The sequence below is a fragment of the Ptiloglossa arizonensis genome, chromosome 2 (genome assembly GCF_051014685.1).
Source record: "Ptiloglossa arizonensis isolate GNS036 chromosome 2, iyPtiAriz1_principal, whole genome shotgun sequence".
Lineage (NCBI taxonomy): Eukaryota > Metazoa > Arthropoda > Insecta > Hymenoptera > Colletidae > Ptiloglossa > Ptiloglossa arizonensis.
This window is the reverse complement of record NC_135049.1, coordinates 20,956,111-20,982,434: the sequence shown is the minus strand read 5'-3', so window position 1 is coordinate 20,982,434 and position 26,324 is coordinate 20,956,111. Positions and strand designations below refer to the sequence as shown.

Sequence of the window (26,324 nt, the reverse complement as noted above, 5' to 3'; positions counted from 1 at the left end):
TCTTCTCCTGTCGAAACCGTGGGTAAACTCTACGACGATCGAGCGATGACGGAACAAAGGATAATCGTGAGAGGGCAAGCCTTTTTTTCATTTAGACTCGTTTACATAAATGAAGAGAACGAAAATGTTTACTTGAAAGAAAAGAACCTCGTTTTATCCAACCAACCTTGTACGATGTGTCTCGCGAACTCTGTTCACCCTATCATCTTCGTTGCTTCGAACGATGCGTGAAAATATCGGTTACAAAAGTTTTCGAGTTTGAAGTAATATATACTGTACGTTAAGAATGTTTTTTTTTTTTTTTAATACTAGCAGTGGCAGAGGAAATCCAAAGGACCAGTTTTTTAAAATGGAGCGATTTCGATAGAAGTACCGATATAGTTGTATAGTACTTATATGCTACGCGTTTCATAATGAAAGTACTTGGACGAGCAAACTCAAGTATTTAAAAATGGTAAGTTTTAGGATAACCGTATCTTAGTATTTTTGTAGTTACAATTCCTTATTATTTCAAAATTGCGTAAAAAATTATTCTCAACGTATCGTATAATTCTTCGAACATTAGAATTCTCGTAAATAACATTTTCACATATCGTTCGAAGTAAGGGAGGTATTCGAACGGACAGAGTTCTCGGGACACACTGTAAATCAACGTATTAGTTTCTCGGATTTGTTAAAGCCAATCGATTTCAATGTTTACCTTGGGATACTCCGTGCCGCTTTCTCGTACGCGATAAATTTCGAACAAATTCTACGTTTTCCGGGATCCTGTATGCAGAGTGTGTACATAATTCCGATAACATTCTACGCGGCCGTATCGATTTTTTCGCAACCACGCGCGTTCGAAACCTCCAACGAAAACGTCATTTTATCTCGCTAACCTGCTCACGGATCAACGTGAAAAATATCAACCATTATATTTCCGTAAACCGTGTATTTCTTCGGAAGTGATGTACTTTGATTAATTTCTAACGAAGATCACCACCATCTTGTGAAAAATTATTTTAATCGCAAAAACCTATTTAGTTGAAACGTCACGCGTATACTTTGTGTTCTTTTCAAAAGCAATGTGTTTTGATTAATTTCTAACGAAAATCATTTCCATCTTGTGAAAAATTATTTTAATCGTAAAAACCTTCTTAGTCAACGCGTATAGCGTGTTTCTTTTCAGAATTGATGTGTTTTGATTCATTTCTAACGAAGATTATTACCATCTTGTGAAAAATTATTTTAATCACAAGAACCTTCTTAATCAACACTTATAGCGTGTTTCTTTTCAGAAGTAATGTGTTTTGATTAATTTCTAACAAAGATCACTACCATCTTGTGAAAAATTATTTTAATCGCAAGAACCTTCTTAGTCGACGCGTATAGCGTGTTTCTTTTCAGAAGCGATGTGTTTTGATTAATTTCTAACGAAGATTACTACCATCTTGTGAAAAATTATTTTAATCGCAAGAACGAGTTCTTAGTCGAGACGCCACGCGTATATCAAACGATCGATGGAAGAATTGCGCAACGATCGTATCGGTGTTTGTTTAGAGGGCCAGATTGTCCAACTACGAGCGAGAGGAGACCACACACAGGTGAGATTAATCCCTTGATTCCAAGTTTCGTATCTCTTACTGGATTTTTTACACAGCTCGCCATCGTTAGTACGATACGCAGATACAAACGACGATACCGTAACAAAGACCGCGCGTTTCATTAACTCGAGAATACGAAATTTTACGAGTACACGATACGCGTTAGATTTTACTTTATACGCAATAACGCAGAAAAAGCTTCAAAGTCTTTCCGCTTAATGATTTCGTTATTCTTAGCCACGGCTTCGGGTAGTTAAGATTATAAATTGTGAAATGAAAATAGACTAAATCCACAAAGAATATAAAGGTTAATTTCTCGGATAAGAGTTATTCGCATTTTATCTCGAATTTAATTAACCGATAGTCGTAATTCAGATACGTGCTTCGGCAGATACGTCGACCAATTGCATCTGTATAATTTCCGTTCGCGGAATCGCAAAAATTGCGAAAAGTATATAGACTAAATCTACGAAGAATATAAAAGTTAATTTCTCAGATAAGAAATATTCGCGTTTATATCTCGAATTTAATTGACTGATAATCGTAGTTCGGATGCGTCCTCTGGAACAGAGGTTCCCAAAGTATTACGGTTCGCGACCCACTGGTGTATCTGGAGCTGATTTTAGGTCGGTTGAATTAAATATTTAAGTACGAGAGTAGTTTAAATATTCGTTGAGAGATATTTTACCTCGTATTCGATCGATAAATTTACACATCGATTGAAGTATAATTGTTCCAACAATCGTCGATAATATTGGGTCGTTCCTCAAGTAATTTCGTTTTCCAAAATGGAGAATACATAATTGAATAAAATGTTTACACACTCTAAAAAAATCGTGTTTCATTTTCACCAAAAAAAAAAAAAACGAAATCACTTTCCGAACAACCTAATATTACGAAATTCCTCTCAATATTTTACAACGATACTCTTAAATCGTCAAAACGAAGAAAATACCACAAAAAGAACACATCGATTCCTCCAAACCTTAAAGATGGCGTCTCCTCCGAACCACGATTAGAACCGTTCATTATTTCAAAGAAATCCAAAGCGTCGTTCAATTATCCTATCGAACTCTCCGAGACTGTGTTCGTATCGGATAAATGTGACACCGATTGCAATAAAATAATCGCGCGTAGGAACGAGCGTAAGATAAATAAAATCGATCGACGGTTGATTATAAACTTCGGCGGGTGGACGAACCGTGACCTGCGCGAAAAGTTAGCGAAAAGCGCGCCACGTTTACGGAGGGTGATTCCGTAAATAAAATGCCGCGATCGATCGTTCCAAGCGACTGTCTAAATTGTTTATCGGAGGTTCGGTTCGGTGCATTTCTCGGGGCTCGCGTTGAAAAATGTGTACGCGATTAAGAATAACAGTCCACACGTGCTGGCGCGCAACGAAGAAAGACGAACGAACGAACGAACGAACGAACGCTCTCCTCTCCTATGCCTTTTTAATCTCGAGACGCGGGTAAGTGGTATAAAAGTCGCGACATATTCCCACGTCCCTCGTCGGACGTATTTCGATAAGCCTGTTTGCTCTTGGAAACCTAGAATGGTCCATTCGCGGTCCTATTTTGCTCGCTGGCACCGTTCACAGCGAGCTGCTCAAATATTTGACGCATCTCTCCCTTTTCATCCGCCCTGTTTTATTATGCAACCGTGTAAACGTACGAATTTCGGGCAAATCGAGGAACAAACAACGGGCGAGGAAATTCGTGGAACGATATCCGCGATTCGGGTACTCGCGAAACAATTTCGGGGAAGATCGGGTGGTTCGGGGTGGGGGAGACTAATAAATTCACGCTCGCCTCTTTTGTATTAGACGTGGCAACACCGCCAAACGTATCGGAGAGAAACCGGGATTCCAATAGATCAGTTATTCGCATTGTATCGAGTAGTACGTTTCACGTTTGTGTTGTATCTCGTTGCGTGGACACTGTGGTTAAATCTTTCGTTTAGAGCTCGATTTTTCGGAATTATTTAATTTTAATTTCAATTCTTTTACTGTTTATTATCCGTTCGTATGTTCGAGGTTAGGGAGATCGGCGCGCGCACGGTACAATTTGCCCCGAACCGAAGTAAGATGTTTTATTTTGTAAGCAAAAGTAGGTTGTCGAACGTAAAAGGACGAAATTATTAGTTAAGAATTGTAAAGTTTAGCGGGATGCTCGCTGTTTGAGATACGTAAGAAATAAATACCACTTTGGAAAATAATAAAAATTTCGTTAAGAGCGAAGCGCGTTCTGTGCGCCGAATGCAAATTACGAGCTCGCGAATTAGGGGTGTGGTACAATCGCAATGCAGATAATCGTTGAATATTATTATCGATAACTATTTTAACCGCTTCTCCGCTGTTTCGATTACTTTAAGAACGTTACTTATATTCCATACAATTTAATGAAATGTGTAAAGTATCTTTAAGTTCTGACATTCGATCGTACTTTAAAAGTTACCCCGTCTACGAGAAAGGTTCCAATCGGTGAGAATAATTTAAATTGTTCTTATTGTAATAAATAAATCTTGTCCTCGAATTGTAAAACTACGTCAAAATTAAAGCTAACGCGAATGGTATCACCTAGTCGTCAAGAGACTCGTGTCATCGAGATAAACAACGCCTCAATTTCCAAGCAACACTTTGTTTTTAAATTACGCAGGAAGGAGGGGACGGAACTAAAGTGTCTCGTGTTCGTCTGAAAATGCTTTCTTTATTCCTAGAAATTAGAATACATCGTCGGATACTTATACGTATAAATTAGCCTTTAAACGCACGTAAGACCAACGCTCGCGCGTTAACTCTGCGTCGGATCGTCTACGCTTTAGCGCGCTCTTAATAGGCGGTATAATAAATATTCTAAGTACAAAAGCACGGCTGTCGGCGTAGTAACGAATAGAGTGTTGGTTAATCTGCGTTAATTACGCGACCTAGTATGCTTTGATGATCGTTGAATCCGTTCGGCCGCTCGATACGGGACCGCTACGCCTCCTTCAACCCCTTTTTGGCCAAAGTATGAACACGGTATCACGGTTTACGAAGTTTCGTGAAGACCCTGTATTAATTACAGAATCACATTTACAATTACAGATACACATGGGTGTATGGATCTGCACCCATCGAGATCTCTCTCTCTCTCTCGGTTCTTCGTCCTAGATTCGAATAAATCTCCGCTCGCGGTACACAATTTGCCCCGAACCGAATATAAGATATTTTATTTTGCGAGTTTCGCGGATTTATTCAATGAGTCGTACACCACGCTTGTGGACGAATCGCTCGCGAGTCGGTTTACAGTCCACGTGCCCTCGTCTCTGTGTATATTTATTATATTTGGATCGCGGCGGGGCACCGTATCGAGCGGCCGGCTTGGCTTGTTTAGCCTGAAATTCTGCGCTTTGGAATGGCCGGCTGTCATGGAATGATGTCATGGAGTAAGATCGTGCCTCTGCTGTGCCGTGCACGCGAACGCGTATCGCTTTCTCGATCCGTCTTCTCGTACCGACGATCTTAAGGTCAGATCGGTAGAAACTCGTCGTTGCTCTCGACGGACTCTCGAAATTCGCGCGGAAATCCGAACGAAAACGCGCGATGAACGAATATCGTGGTAGGAATTTTTTCGAGAGTTCGCTTATGATTCGCGCGATCGCTTCGAGTCCGACGAGACGAGTCGGGAAACGTAAACGTTCTCGAATCGTTCCTCGCGAACGCTCGTTTCCCGACACGCGAGAATCCAAAAACCGATTCACGGTTTCCCGAGTTTTTTTCCCGAGCATCTTGTATATATTTCTTTTTTTCTCTCTAGATACGTCGAATTTGTGAAGAAAAATCGTCGAAACTCCACGTGCTGTTCGCGCGCTGAAATTGCAACCCCAACCCCCACCCCTGTCCCCGTTCACGCGTGCTTAATCGTATAACTCCTAAACGCTCTATATATATATGTATTTATATTTATATATATATATATATATAATTAATCGCTAACTGCTTCGCATATTTGGCTATTTTCCAACGTCCTCGTCGTCCTCGTGAACGACCCGGGGACGCGTTTCGATTCTCGAATCGCGCGCGCGTTCTCTGTAAAAAAAAAAATCGAAAAACACGTGCGCGCGCGCGCAGATTCGATGCGTAGATCTCGTCTCTCGACCGAGAGGAGTGTAACGTTTCAACGATGCCGCCCTAAGGGCGAACCGCGGCCTGTTCGCGCGGTATCGGCTTCGATTACTCTACATGTAGTGGGGCCAAGCCTCGATGCCAGGTACGTAACGTTGGTATTGCGCGTAAGACGTCGACACGTGCGGATGGCTCATCTGCGTGCCCGCGTGCGAGTAATGCGCGTTATGGGACGAGGATATGTATTGCATCGGTGGCAGGGGCGGTTGCAGTTCGTGGTACCTGACTATTTCCTGTGGCCTGTCCTCCCACGATGTCTCGGCGATCGTCTGCTCGGTGCAGTGGCGTTTCTTCGGCCTCTCGACCTCCTCCTCGTATCTGGAAACGAAAATCGCACGTCCCTTTCCAATGAGCCGCGTTTCGTACGCGAGAACGATGGAGGATTCCTCCATCGTCGTGTGGACGAAGCTTCGCGCAAGTATGGTCGATGGTCGATACCCGCTTGCGCGATTCACGCGCGGGGGAGAAAACATTCTGATGCTGGACGAACGAAACGTTTACTAAAGAGACACGTGGACGCATTAAGAGTGACCATACTGGAAAGCGGGTGATTTTTAGTATAAGCGTACTCGTGTATTTTAAAATACAAAAGTATTAAGAGTATCTGTACTGTAACGCGGGTGATTTTTAGTACACGCGTACTCGTGTATTTTAAAACACAAAAGTATTAAGAGTATCTGTACTACAAAGCGGGTAATTTATATATACGCGTACTCGTGTATTTTAGTACATAGGAGTATTAAGAGTAACCGTACTATAAATTGGGTAATTTTTAGTATGCGTGTACTCGTGTATTTTAAAACATACGAGCATTGAAAGTAACTATACTATAAATCCAGTAATTTTTAGTATACCCATACCCGTGTATTTTAGTACACACGAGTATTAATAGTGTCCGTACTATAAACCGTGTAATTTTTAGTACACGTACACCTGTGTAGTATTTCACGTATATTTCGAAACACGTGTATTTCTAAACGTATTCGAATACTAATTCGTCCATTGGTTGGAACATGGCGACCGATTTACGAAACGAGTAACTTGGACGGACTTCGTTCCGGCGGGTCCTATGTCGTACGTGACTCGACATCGCGTTCCAAACGCAATAGCGTTTATTCCAAGAATGTTTCCCGTAGTGTCATAATTGTATACACTTTTAACGTACTCTGTGTACATATATATGCAATTCAATACTAATAGAGATAAGATAGTAGCTGCAATATTTGGATTCGGTTATGGGTCTCGAAGAAAAACGCGCAGTGGTTTCCAAACCGTCTTGGCACACGGACAAAACCCTTGCCACAGTCGATATCGTTTGCCCCAAATGTTTCAAAATTACAAACTACTTATTTATACGAAACTCACGAAAGAGAACCAGTATTACGCATCGCGGAATTTCCTAAACACGATATCGTATTCGTGAGAAACGAAAAGTAATTCTTTTGAATCTTGAAACAAACATCCGTTCGTGAGCACGTTGCTTGTAACGGTGAGCTCGTAAATTTTTCGCAAACTGAACGATAGTTTACGAAAATACGGATACAACTTGGATCGTAAAAGGTTACAGCTTTATCGATCGGTAAGTCGAGCTGGGTGAACGCTTACGAAAAATATTATAGAAGAAGAAGTGAAAAAAAAAATGGACGCGAGTACGAGCGATAAAATAAACCGAAAGTCGCGAGTACGAGTAGTGGAAAAACTGCGGGGAAAAAAAACGTCTAACTCGAGCACGTAGTAAGTGTAACGCAGCTGGAAGATCCATATGCGCGACGATGGATATATTTGGTTTCTCTGTATTTTCAATCGTTCTCTAGTTTGTTCATTTTGTTCGTTCGCTCGTTTCTTTCGAGCTTGGTTAGCGGTAAGTTTTTCTCTGTTACCTGTTGAATATCCATTGGGGCGAGGTGGTCGTCGGGGCAGGTATGTGCACCGGTGGCACCTGAGGTCGAAGGTACTGATCCAGCTCGTTGCTCTCAACCTCGCACTCCTGAAGATTCAAAGGAAGATTCAGACCAACGCCTCCCAGGGTTCCCAGCCCGTTCAATTGGCCCTCCTCGATCGGTAACCCGTCGCCAACCTCGATGTACCGGAAATCGACACCGGATTGCTGCTGATGAAGAGACTCGCTCGAGGACGTTATCACGAGGTCCTGGTGGTAGATGGTACTGTTCTGTTGCGGCTGATTACCCTGTTCGAACAATCGTATCCGTTGTTACAGACCACCGTATCGGAATGTTTGAGCTTCTACGATCTATCGTTGTCGTTAGGAACCGCGACCGAATACAACGTCGTTCGACGACAAATCATTTTCTTAGGCTTGATCGAACGAGATCGATCGAACGAGCTCGATCCACTTATAAAACTACCCACAGAACTAAGGTACTTTCGATTCGTTTAAAATATTTCGCAAAAAATGAACGTTCACAAGAGATGCGTTCACACTCTTGCGATAGAGACTGTACTAGGTTGTTCGATAAGTTTTGTCGTTCGATAAAACTTATCGAATAGTATAGTACTAGGCTCGGTAAATTTTGTCGTTCGATAAATCTTATTGAATAGTATAGTACTAGGCTCGGTAAATTTTGTCGTTCTATAAAACTTATTGAATAGTATAGTACTAGGTTGCTCGGTAAATTTTGTCGTTCGATAACACTTATTGAATAGTATAGTACTAGGTTTCTCAGTAAAATTCATCGTTTGATAACACTTATCCAATAACCCATTATTTTGCACCTGACTGTTTAACAAGAGACATATTTGGAATAGAACAAGAAACTACACTTCGTATTCAATCTCCGTGTTCATCAGACTCGACCCACTTGATATCTTTCCTTGGAGAACGATAAAGGGAACAATGTACAAATCGAGGAGAGAAGTCGAAAATGAGTGTGAGAACCAAAGAATCGCGTCGATGATACGTTTCTACGCATTGGGAACAACAAAGATTTGGTAAGAGCGTAGAGAAGACCGAAACACCGATTATTACAGAACCATGGAAGTAGCGACGTGGAAAATTGAGTCGTCTCGTAGCGAAGAATTCTAAGAAATGGAAGGTAAATAAATTTGAGTATTGACAAGTGAATGTCAATTATCGTTTATTCGTTTATCTAGTTTCGTAGAGGTTGCTGTTCACTATCTAACATTCGGTACTTCTTTCGTGATTACAGACGTAGAATCTTGTCCATAATGGGGCACCCGTTTCGGTTTTACTTCTTTGTTGATCAACGCTCGTCCGTGTGCTAACGGAAGACAGAGTGGGAAAAGGAGCTGCTCAGCAGAATCAGGTTCGTGCGAAAACTTGAACGATATTTTATGAAAATATCACGTCTTCCTTAAAGCTTGTTACCACCTTGCCGAGTAGAATAATTTAGGAATAGAAGGAAACCTTAAACGCAAATCTTTGCGCGAATATACCTTTTTGTGAATTCTTCCGCGAAGAGGGTAGAACGTTAATGCAATGAGAGTCCTAAGTGATAGGACACTAATGCAACGAGAGTCCTAAGTGGTAGGACACTAATGCAACGAGAGTCATAAGTGGTAGGACACGAACGCATGTTCGACCATTAATAATATATGTATATAAAATTATTCCTACCGATGAAAAAATTAATTCAAATCCGAGTCTTTTCAATCACAGATAAAACCTAATAGAAAGGAACTCTTTCGATTACCTGATTGACGAAATGTTGTCCGCGAGGGGTGGTAGGTGGGGTCGGCGGGGATAGTCCTTGATTCGGAGTGGTCGGTGGGGACGAGCTGACCCTGGTTTGCGGGGAATTGGGCCCTTGCGCGCCCTTGGGACTCATGTCTTCCTGTTTCAAGGACCTGGACACGTTAAAGGTGACGTTACTTTGGTTCCTGGAGGGCGAGCTCTCTCTGCCGGATGGTCCGTTCTGCTTCCGACGACGAGGTTGGTACTTGTAGTCGGGATGCTCGCGTTTGTGGATCACGCGAAGCCGATCGGCCTCCTCGATGAAGGGTTTCTTCTCGTTGTCCGAGAGCAATCTGCAAAACGGGATATACTTCTCGTACTAACGATCACGTCCAAAATAAAGTAAATCGTTCGAAAATTTCCCCAACGAAGCTCATTTATCGTGTAGAGCTCGCAAAAAGAATCGATCGTTCGAAAGTTTGTTCATGGATCGATTTTCCACGATGAGCCGTAGCAAATTGGGAACTGATCTATTGGGAAAAATATAATAAACTGGAAATAAATCGATGGTTCGAAAGTTTGTCCATGGATAAGTTTTCCACGACGGGACGTAGCAAATCGGGAACTCGTCTATTGGACAAAATCGATCGTTAAAAAATGTATGTCGTTCTGGCGCCTCGGTTTTCGTGGAAAATGGCGTTCGTCCATCGCGTGAAACGGTACGAAAGCGAAATAAATCGCTCGACGATCTCCAGTTGTCGTTCGGGGCGTTCGGTGGTCGGTTTCCATTAACGCGCGAAATCCATCGTCGAGCAGAACCGATTCACGAAGCGATTAAGGTTCACACGCGCGTGTGCGATACTCGCCGAGCGCGTATCCGGCACCAGAAGAGGCTGTGGGGAACGAACGAGAGCGTTTTCTATCGGCCGCGCGATACACTCGAGGAATCGAAATGGGAGGTCTGGTTAGTGTTTCTGGCCGCGTGGTGTCTTTAAGGGCGCGGAGAGCGCCAACGGTGACGCACACGCGTTCAACACCGTGTGGTACCGAGGTCGTGGCAGCGCGAGTCGAGTCGAGTCGAGTTCCCTCCCTCCCTCCAACCCTCGTCCTCGGTGTTAGTCTTTAATTCCCGGTGTTTATGTTCCCACTGGGCTCGTAAAGCCACGGGGTCGATAAGCTCTTCCGGTGTCGGCCGCGCGGAGTAGATCTCGAGGATTCCAGGGACAATTCCACGTCCCTCTCTCGGGGTCCTTTATTCGCCCCGGCGTTATCGTTTCCGCCGTACGAAATCCACGAAACCACGCGACGGTTGCGCGGGTCTCTCTCGGCAACCGGGACCTGCGTGGAACACGATCGCGATCGCGTTGGAAAACCGCGTCGAGACGAGCCCGGATCGCCACGGTGTAGGAGAGAAGTTTAAATCCCACGAGGATGCCGAGGTCGAGAGGTGCTCGGCTCTCGAGACTCGCGGCGTGTATACGTGTGTATGTCTCTCTCGAGAGTCGAAACCGCGCGAGATGTTTTGTCACTGGGAACGAGCGAGCGAGAGAGAGGAGATCCCATCTGGTCAATGGACTTTGCCTGGAGGTTTTTTTTCGGCCGCGTGGGGCCCCGAGAAGACGATAGCGGGCCGTGTCGCAGCCTCTCTTTTTCCTCGCCAGATGCAACGCAGGGTCGGCTAATTTAGATCTCCGGCTCTCTTTCTCTCTCTCTCTCTCTCTCTCTCTCTCTTTCTTTCTTTTTCACTTGTTTGCTCTCTCTTTGCGCTTTGCTCGCGGTTGTTCGTACGCGTCGGTACGCGTCCCGATTTCGCACGGATCGCGCGGGGCTGCAACCTTGAACGAGTCCGAATGGGATTCGGATCGCGTCGATACGAGAAATCGCGACGTTGAACAGTGCACGATGACGGTAACGTGGACCTTTCTGCGAGGAAAGCGATTCGAAACTGGTAGTACCAATCGATAGAGGGTATACGAGTACGTTTACAGGTTAGTCGGATTCGAGTTAGTCGAAGATTGCACCGGGCTGTCTTTAACCACCAGAGCTCCCGATGGAGTAGCAAGGTGGTCGTTACGAGCTGCTTGAAAGTCTCTAGGGTTTTTAAGTCTTTAGGGATTTTAATCCTTTCTAGTATTTGCTGCACACATAGTACATGACATTCATTACTGACAATTTAAAAATTTTAGTTACTTCGCTTGCAGTAACAGCTATTGGATCAACAGAATAGGTGCACGATCTCTGTAGAAGATTGTACAAGGTAAGTTCCTCGTGGTAAAGAGACACAAGTTTCGAGAACGATGGAAGATTCTCACGTGCGATTGGTCTACGTTCTAGGCGAAACCATGGCCTGTATGGACGGTCTGGAGTCGATGGAGGAACCGTTCTCTGCTCCGGTGAAACATTCGCAAACTGGTCACGAGTAAGGAACGAAACCACGAGGGAGAGACGGTGACACGTTGCTTCCGTCGGATAAGATGCATTTACCTGTTCGTCACGGACGTTATTTGCACGAGGTCTGGAGGGACGGGGCACGGGGCAGGGGAGAGAGGGGAGGGGCAGGTTCGGAAAAATTCACCTGACGGGGACAAGGCGTTTATTGTGATCCTCGAGGGCGCTTTATCTGAGACAGGAACCGCCCGGCAGCTGCTAGCACGCGCCAAGGATGAACCGGGGGGATATCTGTTTTCGTTTTGTCGACAAACACCCCGTCTAATATCCAAACGCGATACCTCTCGAGCCGGAAGAAAAAGGAGAAGATTTATTCCCGACGTGTACACCTGGCTCCTCGTAGATATCGATGGCCGATCGTGGTCAGCGAGCCGTTCTCGCAAATAAACGGAGGGAAAAAAAGTTTGCTCGTTTTTGGCGGGAACTAATTGCTCTTCGAACCTCGACATTGTTCTGTAGAGAGGAGTTATCGTGGAGAACGAGAAGAAGAAGAGTGGCTTTGACGATCGAAATTCGAGCTAGAGAAAAGTAGACAATGTTGCAGTATAACGATACGATTGAAAATGATTTAAAAATGTATGTTGATGCTTTGAGGACCGAATCAGCGCGGAAAAATATCGTGGCGCATCTTTGAAACATCCTGTACATTTTCGAACAGTTTCTCGTAAAACGAGGAATTACAACACAACGTTACGGACTAGCGGTAATTAACGCTAAGTACCGAGTACCAGACTCGTGGCGACAATATGGACGATAGAGAACGAAGGATGCTTTTGGACATCATTTTACGAGAGACGTGTATGCATTAGAGCGTTTAGCGCGCGCAGGATATCCTTAGACTTAAATGGAACGAATAAGACAGAAGCTTGTGCAACAGTGGCTACGACATAGACAATCGAATCGCAACAACGATGAAATTTACATTTACGTACATATTGTAACACGAATGTTTTTATACGGTATTGATCGTTAAAATATGCAAAATGTATATTTTCATTAGATATACCCTTCTATGCTATCCTCCAATTATATCTTTGAATAAGAATACCTCCTCGCATATCATGTGCTCCCGATACCAAAGTTCGAAAATCGACGAAAATTTTAACAAAAATTCGCAAATTCGTTTGAAATTCCCGCAAAATTTCAATTCGCGGAATTTCTTGGAAATGACCTCATTATTGGATAGTGCATACGAGGGAACAGTAAGAAATAACAAATGAATTTAATTACTTATTAAATAGTCTATGCTATCTTGTTGAAAAATGTCACTATCAAACAAAAATTTGAAAAATATTTAGTGACTACAATACTGACGAGTACCAAAACTTCAATGCGTGTAATTTCTTAAAAATGACCCAACGCTTCCAACAATTCTTCAAATGCAAATACTTTCTCGACTACTCCGAATATAAACTTCCAGAATTCAAAAATTCATCGTTTGCTGTTAAAGAATCATCTGATGTAGCGCGTTTTTCTTTGGCTTCGAAAGTAACGAGAGAATAATTTACTAATCACGAAATTAAAATTTGCTGGAAAAATCGATCTCTTCTATAATACATTGTCATCGATTTTTACTCGCTCTTCTTCGAGATACTCGTTGAATTATCGAAACGGTCGTATGGTTGTGCATCACTGTACGAAAAATCATTGCATCCAGGTTCTTTGTGAAGACGATGACGACGCTTTCGAAGACCAACTACTATTCAACAAATTATGCGATTACGACGAAAAGAAACGTTCGAGTAGCGAACCAGACTTACTTCGAGGAAGGTATCCAGTTATTCGTTACCGAGGATGACTGGTATCGCTACCTGGTATCGTTAACGCGTCATCGAATCGTTGAAAAAGGCACGCGGAGATCCTAGAGCGGCGACTAGAGAACGTCTATACCGAAAAGAACTGGTCGCGCCATCAGAGAGGGTCTGTTGGCCCCGGTAGCCGGTGTTAATTAGTCTCGAGACTATTTCGAAAGGCGTTAAATAATTACTTCTTAGAAGTCGAAATTTAGGGACCCGTCTCGATAAGTTCCTTCTGTTCGTGAAGTCTGCGACGAAACCTTTAAATTGTCGAATCTTAAACGCGGTGGAACCCGACCGTGTCTGAATATATATACAAATTCTGTGTAATCCCGTGCTCGAATACTTTGCCAAAAAATAAGTTTCCGAGATGTCGTACCACGGTTCTATACGTTGGCACGCGAGGCAATTTCTTGCAAAAATTGCCGAGTTAAATTTCGTTTATATTCTGTCCACTCGATCTTGCGTCTAACAGTTATACTATTGGGTCGTTCGGAAAGTCGTTTCATCTTTTTTGGTGAAAATGAAACACGATTCTTTTAGAGTGTGTAAACATTTTATCAAATTGTACTCCATTTTGGAGAACGAAAGTACTTTTCGAACGACCCAATATGTAAATAGTAATACGTTAAAGTGTTGGAACACTGGAAACTTTACTGTAAGGGAGCTGATATGTTGGCAAGCGAGACGTTACAGAGGCAAGAAGGGTTTTATTTCTTCAATTTGAGCGCAAGCAGAGCATCGGAGTAGTGTAAGAAACGATCAGAATTATAGTCTCTGAAAATTTGTAATTACTTAGAGTTTAAAATTGTAGTAATTTTAATAGTAGTAAATTGTGATTATTTTCTCGATAAAAATGAATCCAACTGTGTTCCTCGTCCCCTCGACTTACCATCTCCGTACGGTATCATAGATGAAAGAAACACCGGAAAATGGTAATATCGGTCTTCTCGCGTTGTAAATCTCTCGTAAGGGTCTAAGGAAGGTTTCTCTGGATCGCCAGTCGGTCCGTTACGCATCGAAAATGATTTCGTACGGAGGGGGTATATACCGGGATGCTCTATTTCGACGTTAAAGAGCGGCGATCGGCGATCGGCGATCGAGGATCGCGATCGGGCCGGTATTGTAAAATGATTCACGACGGGGGTCCTTGTCGGTGCGTTCTGTGATCCTCGCTCGCGGGCCCACCGGGGCACCTCGTTAGCCTCGACCAGGAAACGGAATACATCCTCGACGAAGAATGGTTCGACGTTCCGCGATACTGTCCCCTCTCTCGCGACGTGTTTTCTCGTAGCTCGAACTCTCGATCTTCCATCTTGTCGTCGATCGATCGCGTAAACGTTCCGCGTCGTTGGGCATTCGGCGCGACGAGTCCGCGTGGCTTCCGGTTTTCGAGGCGTAAAAAATTGCCAAAGACCGCGAGGGAGGCGGGAAAAACGAGCGACGACTACGTCGGCCAGCGGACCAACGAAGAACGGTGGGGTTCGCGCGGTTGTCAACCGAGAACGGTCGTACCACGTGCACAGCCTCGCCGCCACGTGGTGAGAATGTGCGTAAACGCGTGGTTCGCCCCGGAAAAAAGGCTGGCCGCGATATTCGACCGTAAAAATAGAACGGGCGAACAACAAGTGGTCGCGTGGATCGGGACAGCTCCAGCCCGACGACGGTATCGACCGACTTGGCTACGAGGTAACCGATCCTCCGGCTCGATCGCGTCATCGAGGGAACACTCGACGAAGAAAAGAGATTCGACGTTGTTATTTCGTAGAGGGAGAAAACGTAGCTCGATGTTCTTGTTTCGTGAGGGAAGGGAAATAAAATTCCGTAGCTCGACGTTATTACGTATAGAAGAAAAGAGATTTCTGGCTCGACGTTATATCGTGCAGAAGAGAAAAGATTCGTTATTTGACGTTATATCGTGCAGAAGAAAAGAGATTCGTGACAAGGCGTTATATCGTGCAGAGAAAAAGAGATTTGCGACGTTATATCGTACAGGAGAAAAGAGATTTGCGATTCGACGTTATATGTGTACCATAACGTACAGAAGAAAAGAGATCCGTCGTTTGACGTTATATCGTGCAGACGAAAAGAGATTCGTGGCTCGACGTTCTTATTTCATAGAGAAGAAAAACGAAATTCATGGCTCGACGTTATATCGTACAGAAGAAAAGAAATTCGTGGCGCGAATTTATATCGTACAGAAGAAAAGAGATTCGTGACTTATATCGTGCAGCAGAAAAGAGATTTCTGACATTATATCGACAGCAAAAAAAAAAGATTCGTGGCTCGATGTTATATCGCGCAGAAAAAAAGAGATTCGTGACTCGACGTTATATCGTACAGAAGAAAAGAGATTCGTGACTAATATCGTGCAGCAGAAAAGAAATTTATGACGTTATATCGTGTAGCAGAGAAGACATTTATAACGTTATATCGACAGAAGAAAAAAGATTCGTGGCTCGACGTTATATCGTACAGAAGAAAAGAAATTCGCGACTTATACCGTGCAGAAGAAAAGAGATTCGTGACGTTGTATCGACAGAGAAGAGATTCGTGTTTGAACGTGACACCGTAGAGAAGGAAAACGCGATGGCTCGCGACTCATCTCCGCCGAGTCCGTGAGAATTGGTGCGTTATCCGATCGTGACCGTGCATGGCCCGCAACTCGAGACACGCGGTGTCGATTAAGTTTATCGGAACGATGCCTCCGCTCGGAGCAGGGAGACAGTCTGCGCAGACGCCGAATCGGTTCGTCTTTCTGCGCAGCGATCGTCTCTCGAAGAATACGAAACGCGCAATCTGCAAACAACTCACCGCCAAAGTTTCCCGAGGGTCTTGGAGAGCTCGGCGTTGTGAAGGTGTGGATACTGATCGGCCAGTATTCGCCTGGCGGCCTGGGCCCATACCATAAACGCGTTCATGGGCCTCTTCACGTGGGCCGCCCTTTTGTCGCCGGAACCCCTGCAATTGGAGAACATTATCTTCATTGGAGACGATTGTTCTTTTGCATCGCAGGTGACCGCGTCGAACGAGATCCGCTAATGAATACCTTTCGCGTGGATATTCCGAGAGAAAAATGAGCAACTATACCAGTATGTATTATACTTGCTGAATAGAGTCGAAAAGATTGTACACGTTACGGATCTTGCTCGATTCCTTTTAGAGACAATCGTTGCGCTTTGATCGAGTATCGCGCGAAATGCGAGCCAAAAACGAACGGAGGAGTCTTGTTCGAGGTTTGAGAATTTGAAATAATGTGTAATTGAAAATCCACGTAACTTTGTTCCTTTTTAAATACAGGGATAAACTTTCGACGAAACCGATCGGGAAACCGAATTCTTGTTATCCAGGTTTTTCTATTGTGTAACCAAAACACTGGTAGTTGCTTATCTTTCCCTCTCGAAGCTACGAGTTCAGCACCTTTATATATACACGTAAGGGCAGTTTTTATCGTAAATCTTACAGCGTTTGCGCAAAGTAATAAAGTCGATCTGTCTTCCCGTACTTGAAATCTTGGCGCTGTTCTCTGTTCTCTACTAATGTACTTTTGTTCGCGTTAAACACTCGTTCAGGCAGATATTTTCCTGTTGTTTCTTAAAACACTTCCAACGACGTTACCAGCGCTTTGCACACGTTCCGTAATGTTTGAACTTTCCCGATACGCGCGCTCTTCGTCGAAATGAAGATTTTTTTCTGTCGACGTTACGAGCAACAACTCGTTGATATCTACCTTGCGCCAACGACGATATTAGCGATCGTGTAACGCAAAAAATATAATGAAAATATAACGATCGAAGTCGCTTCTAAGTTGCGGCGACTTCAAAGACTGGGGGAAAGAAAAAAAACGCGTAAAATCGAAACCGCGTATTTCGAGGGACAACTATACTAGAATGGAGCGACGACGATCGTTAAAACTTCGAGTAGATTTATGTTTACGGTAGAAGGATCGTCGTTTCGAACACTTTCTTTAGCCTATACGAGTAAAAGAAGGTAAGAAATATACGAAAAATAAACAACTGTTACTCCGTTCCAATTATGTACACCTAGAACCTATTTTTTTTTTAATAAATCAAAACGAGTAGACCGAAACCCGTAATGTATGCAATTTTTCTATTCCGAACGACACATTCGTAAAGTTACTCAATTTTCTAAGTGACAGTCTTGTACAAGTGGTGTAATAATACAATGTTTCAGAACGATCTTGTTACCTTATTTTGTTTTACACCGAAACAAAATAATATCCGCGGAGGATAAGTTCCAAGGTCCTTCGTAATAACGAAAATAATAGCGATACTGATTAAAAAGTAATTTTTCACTACGATAAAAATTAATTTTAAAAGTAATTTTAAATTAAAAAAGTAAATTTCTACTACGATAAAAATTATTTTGCATTATAACAATCTATCCTAGATTCAACGTGATTTTGTATCCCCGGTTCTGTTGTCGTTAGTTTCGCAAATAATAATTTGTAAAGAAGGAGGCCGTGATACGGAACACTCTTCTACCGTATCATCTTCGACAATTATTTCTGCTACGCTGCACTCGTCGATCCATTCTACCTCTTCATTAGAAACTGTTTGAAACGATTGTTCCCCTATAGGATGTTCACTTATCTCTGATCAACATTTGTCTCACGTCGCGATCAAGATACAATTTATTATTTTTTCTAAACGCCAAAGCCAACCCCAGCTTTCTGTAAAGTTGAACAGATCGTCAAGTTCTTCCTGCAATTATTTCGCTTTTTCCAGCAAAATATTATCAGCTATTTGGTCTACCAATAATCGACGGTGCAAAAACCGTCGTACAACTTGTACCAGTTGTACAACTTGTTATTCAAATTATTGAACGTAGGTGTTATCATATATCCTTTTCCTGTCTACGTCTTCAGAATCTTCGGGAATTTTCCAATTTTCCGTTACACTATATTCATTCGCAAGACTTTTCATGCTCTCACCAGTTTTTAATTTATTTAAAACGTTTAAACCTTCTACGATACTTATTTGTACAGAACTGGCAGCAGGATTCAGGGAAACCAACGCGAACAATATATAATACTAGGTTGTTCAATAAGTTTTGTCTTTCGATAAAACTTATTGAACAACCTGTTACACGTGTACAACTGTAAATGACGAATCGTGAAACCATCGATGTCGATGAAACAACACGATTGACACTCGAGTTAACTATCTATCTCGCTACACTCGTCCCCACTCCTTCGCTCATTTGAATTCTCAGAAGTCATCTCCCCGGATAAACGTTCATATTCGAATCTGTCCGTGGATGCTAAAACGGGCGCTACAGTAACAACGCGTACGGTTGTTAAACGATTAACAAGTAGAGAAAATTCGATACGCTCTTCTAGATTGCGTTTCTATCGAAAGATGCAATCTAGGCTCGGGTGCACGTGAATGAAGATAGGTTTTCACGTGTCGGTAATTGTACATTCATTATTGTTTAAATACCATGTAATAACTTACTTTTAGCATCAGTTCCTATCATCTTTGCAACAATAAAGTTGCCAGAAAACTGAAATTTTCCGATTACTGTCATAAAAGAACTACACCGTCGTACAGTGTCACAGTAGCTGAAAATCATGACTATTACCGACACGTGAAAAAGTACCTCAGACCGAGGAGACTTCAAACATTTTCTATTCAATATTTTCAAGTGTATATTTCACCGAATTATCACGAATTATCGTTTTACCGTGAAATAAAATCCAACATCCAAAGACTCGCGTATATTACAGAAAGGTCGAATCGATCAAGAGGTTGCCACGAGTTGCGCGATCAATGTCGAACGATACTTGAATCTGGAGCAATACGATTTCGAATTCCGACGCAACGGAAAGGATTAACAGGCGTCGGTCTCGTTTCGTAATCGATTTCGTTCGTTGCATTCGTCGAGTGTCCAATGACTTACGCGATCGGTGCGCAGCAGCCAGCAGGGTATAACGAAACACATCGGTACCGAAATCGTCGAAAACCAGAAGCATCGAGAACCCTAAAAGGGATTTCTCGAAAACAGCCCTGGCTGTCGGATGACTTGCAGAAGAAAATAACCAGAGGTTGGCACTGTGTCTTCTGTACGGGTACGGACGGACGAACGGACAGACGTAGCATCCTCGCGCGGAGTCTTGTATCCGCGTTAGCTACCCCCGGGTCATCCGGGCGAGTAGCGCGGCACGCTTAAAACCAGCCTTAAAATAACACCGCCGCTGCCAACGGGTGACGAGCAGGAATGGACGTATCCCTTTCTTTCCTAGAAGATGACTTCATAAAACCCGCTGCCCCGTCCAGTCGGGGATCGACGTGACTGACGCGATTGCCGTACGAGACCCCTTCTTCGTTCTGTTTTCTTTATGGACTTTATCGAGGCTCGCTCGAGGACCTCGGGGCCAACGACGAGAGACTAGAAACCGAACGATACGCGATAATTGCGCCCGCCCGAACAAAAATATAATCGTCCGACCGGAGAGATCCCGAATCGTTTCTCCGACGATGGTACATCTCTTCGATGAAAGACACGGGCGCGACAATTTCTCCACCGATCGAGGACTTTTATCCGACAGGAGGCACGAACGCGACGATTTTCTTTGAAATCGTGCTTTTATCCGATAGGAGACAGGTACGCGACGATTTTCTTTGAAGTCGAGCTTTTATCCGATAGGAGACACGAACGCGACGATTTCTCAAGGAAGTGAGCTTTTATTCGATAGGAGACACGAACGCGACGATATTTTTATCGATCGAGCTTTTCTTTGATAGAACACGAACGCAACAATTTTCCTAGCCATCGAGCTTTTCTTTGACAGGACACGAACGCAACAATTTTTCTAGAAATCAAGCTTTTATCCGATAGGAGACACGAACGCTACGATTTCTCTAGCAAGTGAACTTTTATCCAATAGGAGCGACGATTTTTTGATCAATCGAGCTTTTCTTTGACAGAACACGAATGCAACGATTTTCCTAGAAATCGAGCTTCTATTCGATAAGAGACACGCACGCTACGACTTCTCCAGCAAGTGAACTTTTATCCAATAGGAGCGACAATTTTTTAATCAATCGAGCTTTTCTTCGATAGGACACCAACGCGACGATTTATTTACCAATCGAGCTCTTCTCCGATAAGAGCTACAAACGCGACAATTCCTCCACCGATTGACCTTTTCCCTGATAGGTGACACAAACGCGCCGATTTCTCTACCGATCGAACCTTCTATCCTTCTTGGTAGAAAGGACGGACAGGATGATTTATCGTACGATAGGTTAGAGGATTATGGTCGATACGATTACTCGAACGATGATCCAAAGCGTATAGGATTGTACAAGTCACGCTAGTCGCGTTAGATGACAGCTATGAAATCTGTCGCGATTCTTTTTCGACGTATCGCATTCTCGCGTTATATAATATTAATTTACCGCGGCCGAAGCTGTTACAATAATAGATTCTTCTGTAAGTTTTGTTTCGAGTACAATTTACCGTAAATAAACAATATATCACGGGGATTCTTTGGATCGAGAGAGACTCGGGGAACACGCTAGGGTTAGAAGAATCCACGCGCGAATCGAAGTAGAATTCGAGACGTGTGTCTCGCCGTTTTCAATAAACAAAGTCGATGGAATCGTCTCGTTGCGTCTTACCGCGTTCGTCGTGCAATGAATAGTTTCCGTTGATCCTTTCTGGACCAGTGTTTCGTAATTTCAAGGATCCCGAGGAATGGAAACGAACGACGTTGATTTTGAAATCGCGTTTCCGGCGTTGGATCGCGAGGACGATGTTTCGAAACGCGTCGCGCGGGATGGGAAAGACCGCGAGAACCGAGCAACGCGGATAAAAGCAGCCAAGGATTCGAAAACAGTCTCGTATAATATTTCGGCCTCTTTGAAATAAGAGGGGCGTTAAATCCGTGTGTAAACCCGAGGAGCCGTTGGTAATTAGCGCGAACCCACTAACAAGGGTTTTCACGCCAGTCGCGACGCCGCTGTACGCGCGGTTTACCTGGATACGCAGAAAAACATCGAGTCTGCAGCAGCTCGTTTACGCTGCTCGAGAGTACATCAACGGAGACGCGTAGGCGTGGCATTGTCAAACGATGCACCGGCTGCAACCTCTCGTTCGCCTTTTTATTTTTTAACTTTTATTTTCATCCGAAAGGGAGGGGCAATTTTACGAACCGAATTAGAACCGCGAGTCTCTTTCCGTGCGAAAACATCGCCAAAATGGAAAATTTCGGACGAATCGTCTTTGGAAGAAGGTTATTGTTTTTACGGAAGATCGATCCGTGTTCTAGTACACTTGATAAGTGTTTTAGAATATTCCAAACGCAACGAGAGGACTAGAGGAATATAGAAGCATTCGATTGTACGTGATAGATTTAATTACAGAAAACCTCTCGCTCGCTTTTTTTTTACTTTTATTTATATACGAAAGGGAGGGACGATTTAAGGAACTGAATTAGGACCGCGAGTCTTTTTCCGTGAAAACATCGCCAAAATGGATAATTTCGGACGAATCGTCTTTGGAAGAAGGTTAATATTCTTGCGGGAGATCGATCCGTGTTCTAGTACACTCTACAAGTTTTTTAGAATGTTCCGAACGCAACGAGAGGACTAGAGGAATACAGAAGCATTCGATTGTATGTGATAGATTTAATTATAGAAAGAGTACGCATTATGAAGACGCAATGAGTCGAAAAAATACCCGAAGAGTGCACAAGGGTTGATCTTAATTTATGATTACTGTTTAGACAGAGCAAGAAACGATTACTTGGAAACGAGTAGCAGTTTCGACGCTGAACGCGAACCGATTAACCCTGACGTGTTTCTTGGGTCTCTTTCGACCCTCGTGATCTATCGTTTTCCTACAGCTAGTGTATTTTCTTAATTCTTCCGTTGTATCGTAAGATCTGAAACGATCTTCAATACACACGGAATATTTTTTAGCGAGAAACTTGGCGCGTATCGAACGGAAGAACTACCGAAAGATTTCGGTATATTAAGCTACAACTTGTCATTGAAAAACGTGCAATTTAAAGCAAATCTCTTTACAAAAGCAAGTAGAACCATTTCAAACGGTTAGAAAATCCAACGTTTAGATTAAAGCGTTCGTATCCACCGAGTGATCCTTAAGAACCTCTCCTCAGCCAAATACAAAACGAATCTATGATTACAAATTGTAGGGACAAGCACGATTTGAAATTTGCATCGTGATCTGCACCCTATGCACGAACGAAGACCGTTGACAATATCGATGATCGTGAGACGGCGATAAATCACGGTGGTTAAAAATACGTGGAATTACCTCGAACAAACATAGGAAATGCAGAATAGTTCGGGGTGTATTCTCGTGGGTTCCATGGGAATTAAAACTGGTCGATTTTATCGGCCCCTATCGCCAGGAATAAACATCGTACCCTTTAGCTACCCCGAGATAACCCCGTGTAATTGAGGGTTAGCGATAAGCCGACGCGCATAGCGATACACTTGGGTAGATTTCGACCGCGGCTAGGAAATTTTCTGTAACCTGGCCCCGCACACCTATGCGCGCAATGATGCTCTCTATATTCGTCCACCCGAAAGATTCTCACGCGGAAAATAAAACGCGTGGTACGTATATGCCTACGCGTGTGTGTATATTTATATATTTATATATATATGTATATACACGTACACGTTGTCCGCGAATCGGATCGTCGTCGCTGCGCCATCGAAACGATTGCGTCACCCTCCGCCCCGGAGAGCATTTCGATTTTATCGAATCGTAACGATCGTCGGTATGGCGCAACGAGACGGCCATTAATTCGTCCCCTTCTTCGATACGCGGACGAAAAAACCACGTTCCCCGTATCGCTCGTCCTTTTCGATCTCCTCCGCTTCCCACGAGTCGCGATCGACGTAAAGACGTTGAAACGAGGGACAGAGGGAGAAAGAAAGAAAGAGAGAGAGCGAGCGAGAGAGAGGAAGAGAGAGGGAGGGAGGGCGCGAGCGCCGTCGAGATCGGGCATTAATTAGCTAATTTGCGTTAATTGGCAGCCGAGGACATTTTTCCACCGACCGTTTCCCAAGCCGAGGAAACGAGTGCGTCATAATTAAGTTAGCGTTACGTATTTTTAAAGCCGCCGGTGCCTCGCGTCCCCGGCTTCCTCGGTGTCTTCTTTTTCCTCTTTATTTTTCTGTTTTTTTTTTTTTCTTTTCTTTTCTTCTTCTTCTTTTTCCCTTCCACCATTCTTTTCCGTCGCGCGAACCACGACCGGGCGCATAGAAACGCTTAGCGAGGAGGCTTCTTCGCGTTAACGCTTGCTAAATGCTACTCGCGGCGATCGAAACGTCTTCGCAGGACACGGGCTACCCAGGGAACTTGAACCTGTTTTCGAGAAGGGGTTTGCCATCTTCTCGACGAGAGACACGCCTGAACGTTTGTTTTTTTCTCTCGAAACGGAGACACCGCCGAATCGTCGCGCGCGAAGTTTGGACCGCGCGCGTTCAAGACGATTCTGAACGCGAGAGGCGGTTCGACAACCGGCTTTCGCGAAACGTGGACACCAAGAAACGATTCTCGAGTTCTCGAACAGATGGTCGAATGCATCGCTCTCGAACAGATCACGTTTCGAAGTAGATATCGCTGAAACGTTACAGGTACTCGACGTTCGGGGTGGCGATCCTAAACGCGAGAGATTTAACGATCTGTTCGACTCTTTCGAGTGTGAAAAAACGACTCTTACGTTCTTGAACGTTTTCTCAATAGATAATTAAATAGACTCTTGGATAGATTGCGTTTGGAAATGTATTGGGTTGTTCGGAAAGTCTTTTAGTTTTTTTTTTTGTGAAAATGAAACACGATTTCTTTAGATTGTATAAACATTGTATTGAATTATGTATTCTCCATTTTGGAAAACGAAATTACTTTCCGAACGACCCAATGTATCGTCAGAACTTGACTCGAGCGACAAGCTCCAGAACTCGTGGACCGTTTTAAAAGCGAGAGGAGACGTAACTGCCTTTTCGGCTCCAGCGAATCGTGGATTTAGAGAAACTACTCTTGCGTTCTTAAATAATTAACCAAATGGACTCTTACGCAAAATTACGTTATCGAATATCGTTGAAACTCGTTCGAGGTACCGCGATCGATCGACGAACTTAAACGCAAAAGGTTTAAGAACCTCGTTCTTGGGTAACGTCTACATGGAAAAAGTTTTCTCCCTGGGTATACAATCGATCGATCTAGTTTTCTGCTCGTTTTCTCGACGATCAAAAATATTCTACATCCGAGCACGTATCTTCGTGTAACTGTTACGAGCAACCGAATCACGAAATCGACGAACCTAGACGCAAAAGGTTTAAGAAACCTCGCTTTTGGGTATGACATATACGTGGAAAAAGTTTTGTCCCCGCGTATACAACCGATCGATCTAGTTTTCTGCTCGTTTTCTCGACGATGAAAAATATTCTACATCCGAGCACGTATCCCCGTGTAACTCTTACGAGCAATCGAATCACGAAATCGACGAACGCGGAGACGAAAGAGCGTGAAACTCACTTGGTGGCAACGGGTACAAGGGTCCAGTCGTATCCCTGAAGAACTTTGGTGACCGCGGCGCTGATCTTCTCGCCGCTATTGGCACTGACCGCAGCCGTCACGGTCTTTCCGTTATTGTTCGCGTTACCGTTGCTGTTGTTGTTGTTGTTGTTGTTGTTACCGCCACCGTTGGCAGGGTTGCTCGTCGAAATGGTACCGGACGTCTCGCCCATGACGTCGTTCATCTTTACTCTGTTCCTCATGTTCTCGAAACGCGATAGTGTGCGAAACCCGGGCAGCTCGCGTACCGCGCGACACCAACGGTTTACCACGGCGCGAATCTCACGGATTTATCGCGCACTGCGAGCGTTCATCTCGTTCGAAACGAAACGGTTCGTCGATCAATCGTAATTACCGTTTTATCATCGTAACGCGTCACTTCCGTTTTACGAACTTTCTTCCCGTCCCGTGCGTCTTCTCTAAAGGCGTTCACTCCGTTTCTGTTCTCCCTCGCGGGTACCCTTCCCGTGACTCGGTTCGCTCTCGGTTCGCTCTCGGTTCGCTCGGCAATAATCGACGCGTCCGCACGTTTGTGTCACGTTTAATTAATTTTTCACTCGATTACTGGTAGCGAGAAACCGCGGGCGCGAGAGCTCGCTCGTAGCCGTCGGGAACGAGTCGAGGTCTCGGTTCTATCTTCGAGCGCGGACTCTTTTTTTACTCGCGGTCGGCTCGAGCCGCCGGGCAATTCTAATCTGTTCTTCTTTGTGTACCGCAACACCCGGACCGTTTTGCTCTCTTTTCCCTCGTTTCCGCTATCGGCAGCTCTCTCCACGGTACGGCCGGTCGTTCCAGAGCCGGCTGAATTAACGACGAATGTATTCCACCGCGATTCCTCGGCCGCGATCGCGGATCCCGTGATTTCTCGGAACTTCTATCGTTGGAATATTTTCGATCTCTCTTTCTCTCTCTCTCTCTCTCTCTCTCTCTCTCTCTCTCTTTCGCTCTCTCTCTTTCTCTCTCTATCGCTACAGCGGTGTAGATTACGTTTTCGCGCGCACGTTACGTCCCGTTTCCGCTTTCTCCGCCCGTCGGGGAAATCCTCCGAAGCGATCGATTCGAGCGTCTTCGATCCGCGAGTTCGTTCGTTCACGGCG

The 26,324-nt window shown here is 44.0% G+C and overlaps 1 protein-coding gene and 1 long non-coding RNA gene across 2 annotated transcripts; one reads left to right on the top strand and one right to left on the bottom strand.

Moving 5' to 3' along the window:
* Positions 1-5,586: 5,586 nt before the first annotated feature.
* On the bottom strand, positions 5,587-26,116 carry LOC143143191 (transcription factor SOX-9). Its single transcript, XM_076304202.1, has 5 exons — positions 25,189-26,116; positions 16,462-16,608; positions 9,423-9,756; positions 7,632-7,939; positions 5,587-6,069 (listed from the first exon to the last, which is right to left on the bottom strand). Exons 1-5 carry the CDS (start codon positions 25,428-25,430, stop codon positions 5,805-5,807), a joined length of 1,296 nt encoding a protein of 431 aa, XP_076160317.1. The 5' UTR covers positions 25,431-26,116; the 3' UTR covers positions 5,587-5,804.
* LOC143143193 (uncharacterized) lies at positions 9,476-11,870 on the top strand. Its single transcript, XR_012991053.1, has 3 exons — positions 9,476-9,661; positions 11,605-11,660; positions 11,738-11,870. It is a non-coding gene; the product is annotated as an uncharacterized LOC143143193 (long non-coding RNA).
* Positions 26,117-26,324: the final 208 nt, after the last annotated feature.

Bases quoted from the DNA above. Each gene is read 5' to 3' on its own strand.
- LOC143143191 (XM_076304202.1), bottom strand. From the start codon at position 25,430: ATGAGGAACAGAGTAAAGATGAACGACGTCATGGGCGAGACGTCCGGT. The intron at 9,757-16,461 runs GTGAGTTGTTTG...CCCGTTTTGCAG, and splicing joins ACCCTCGGGAAACTTTGGCG to ATTGCTCTCGGACAACGAGA. The intron at 7,940-9,422 runs GTAATCGAAAGA...TTGTTCGAACAG, and splicing joins GACAACATTTCGTCAATCAG to GGTAATCAGCCGCAACAGAA.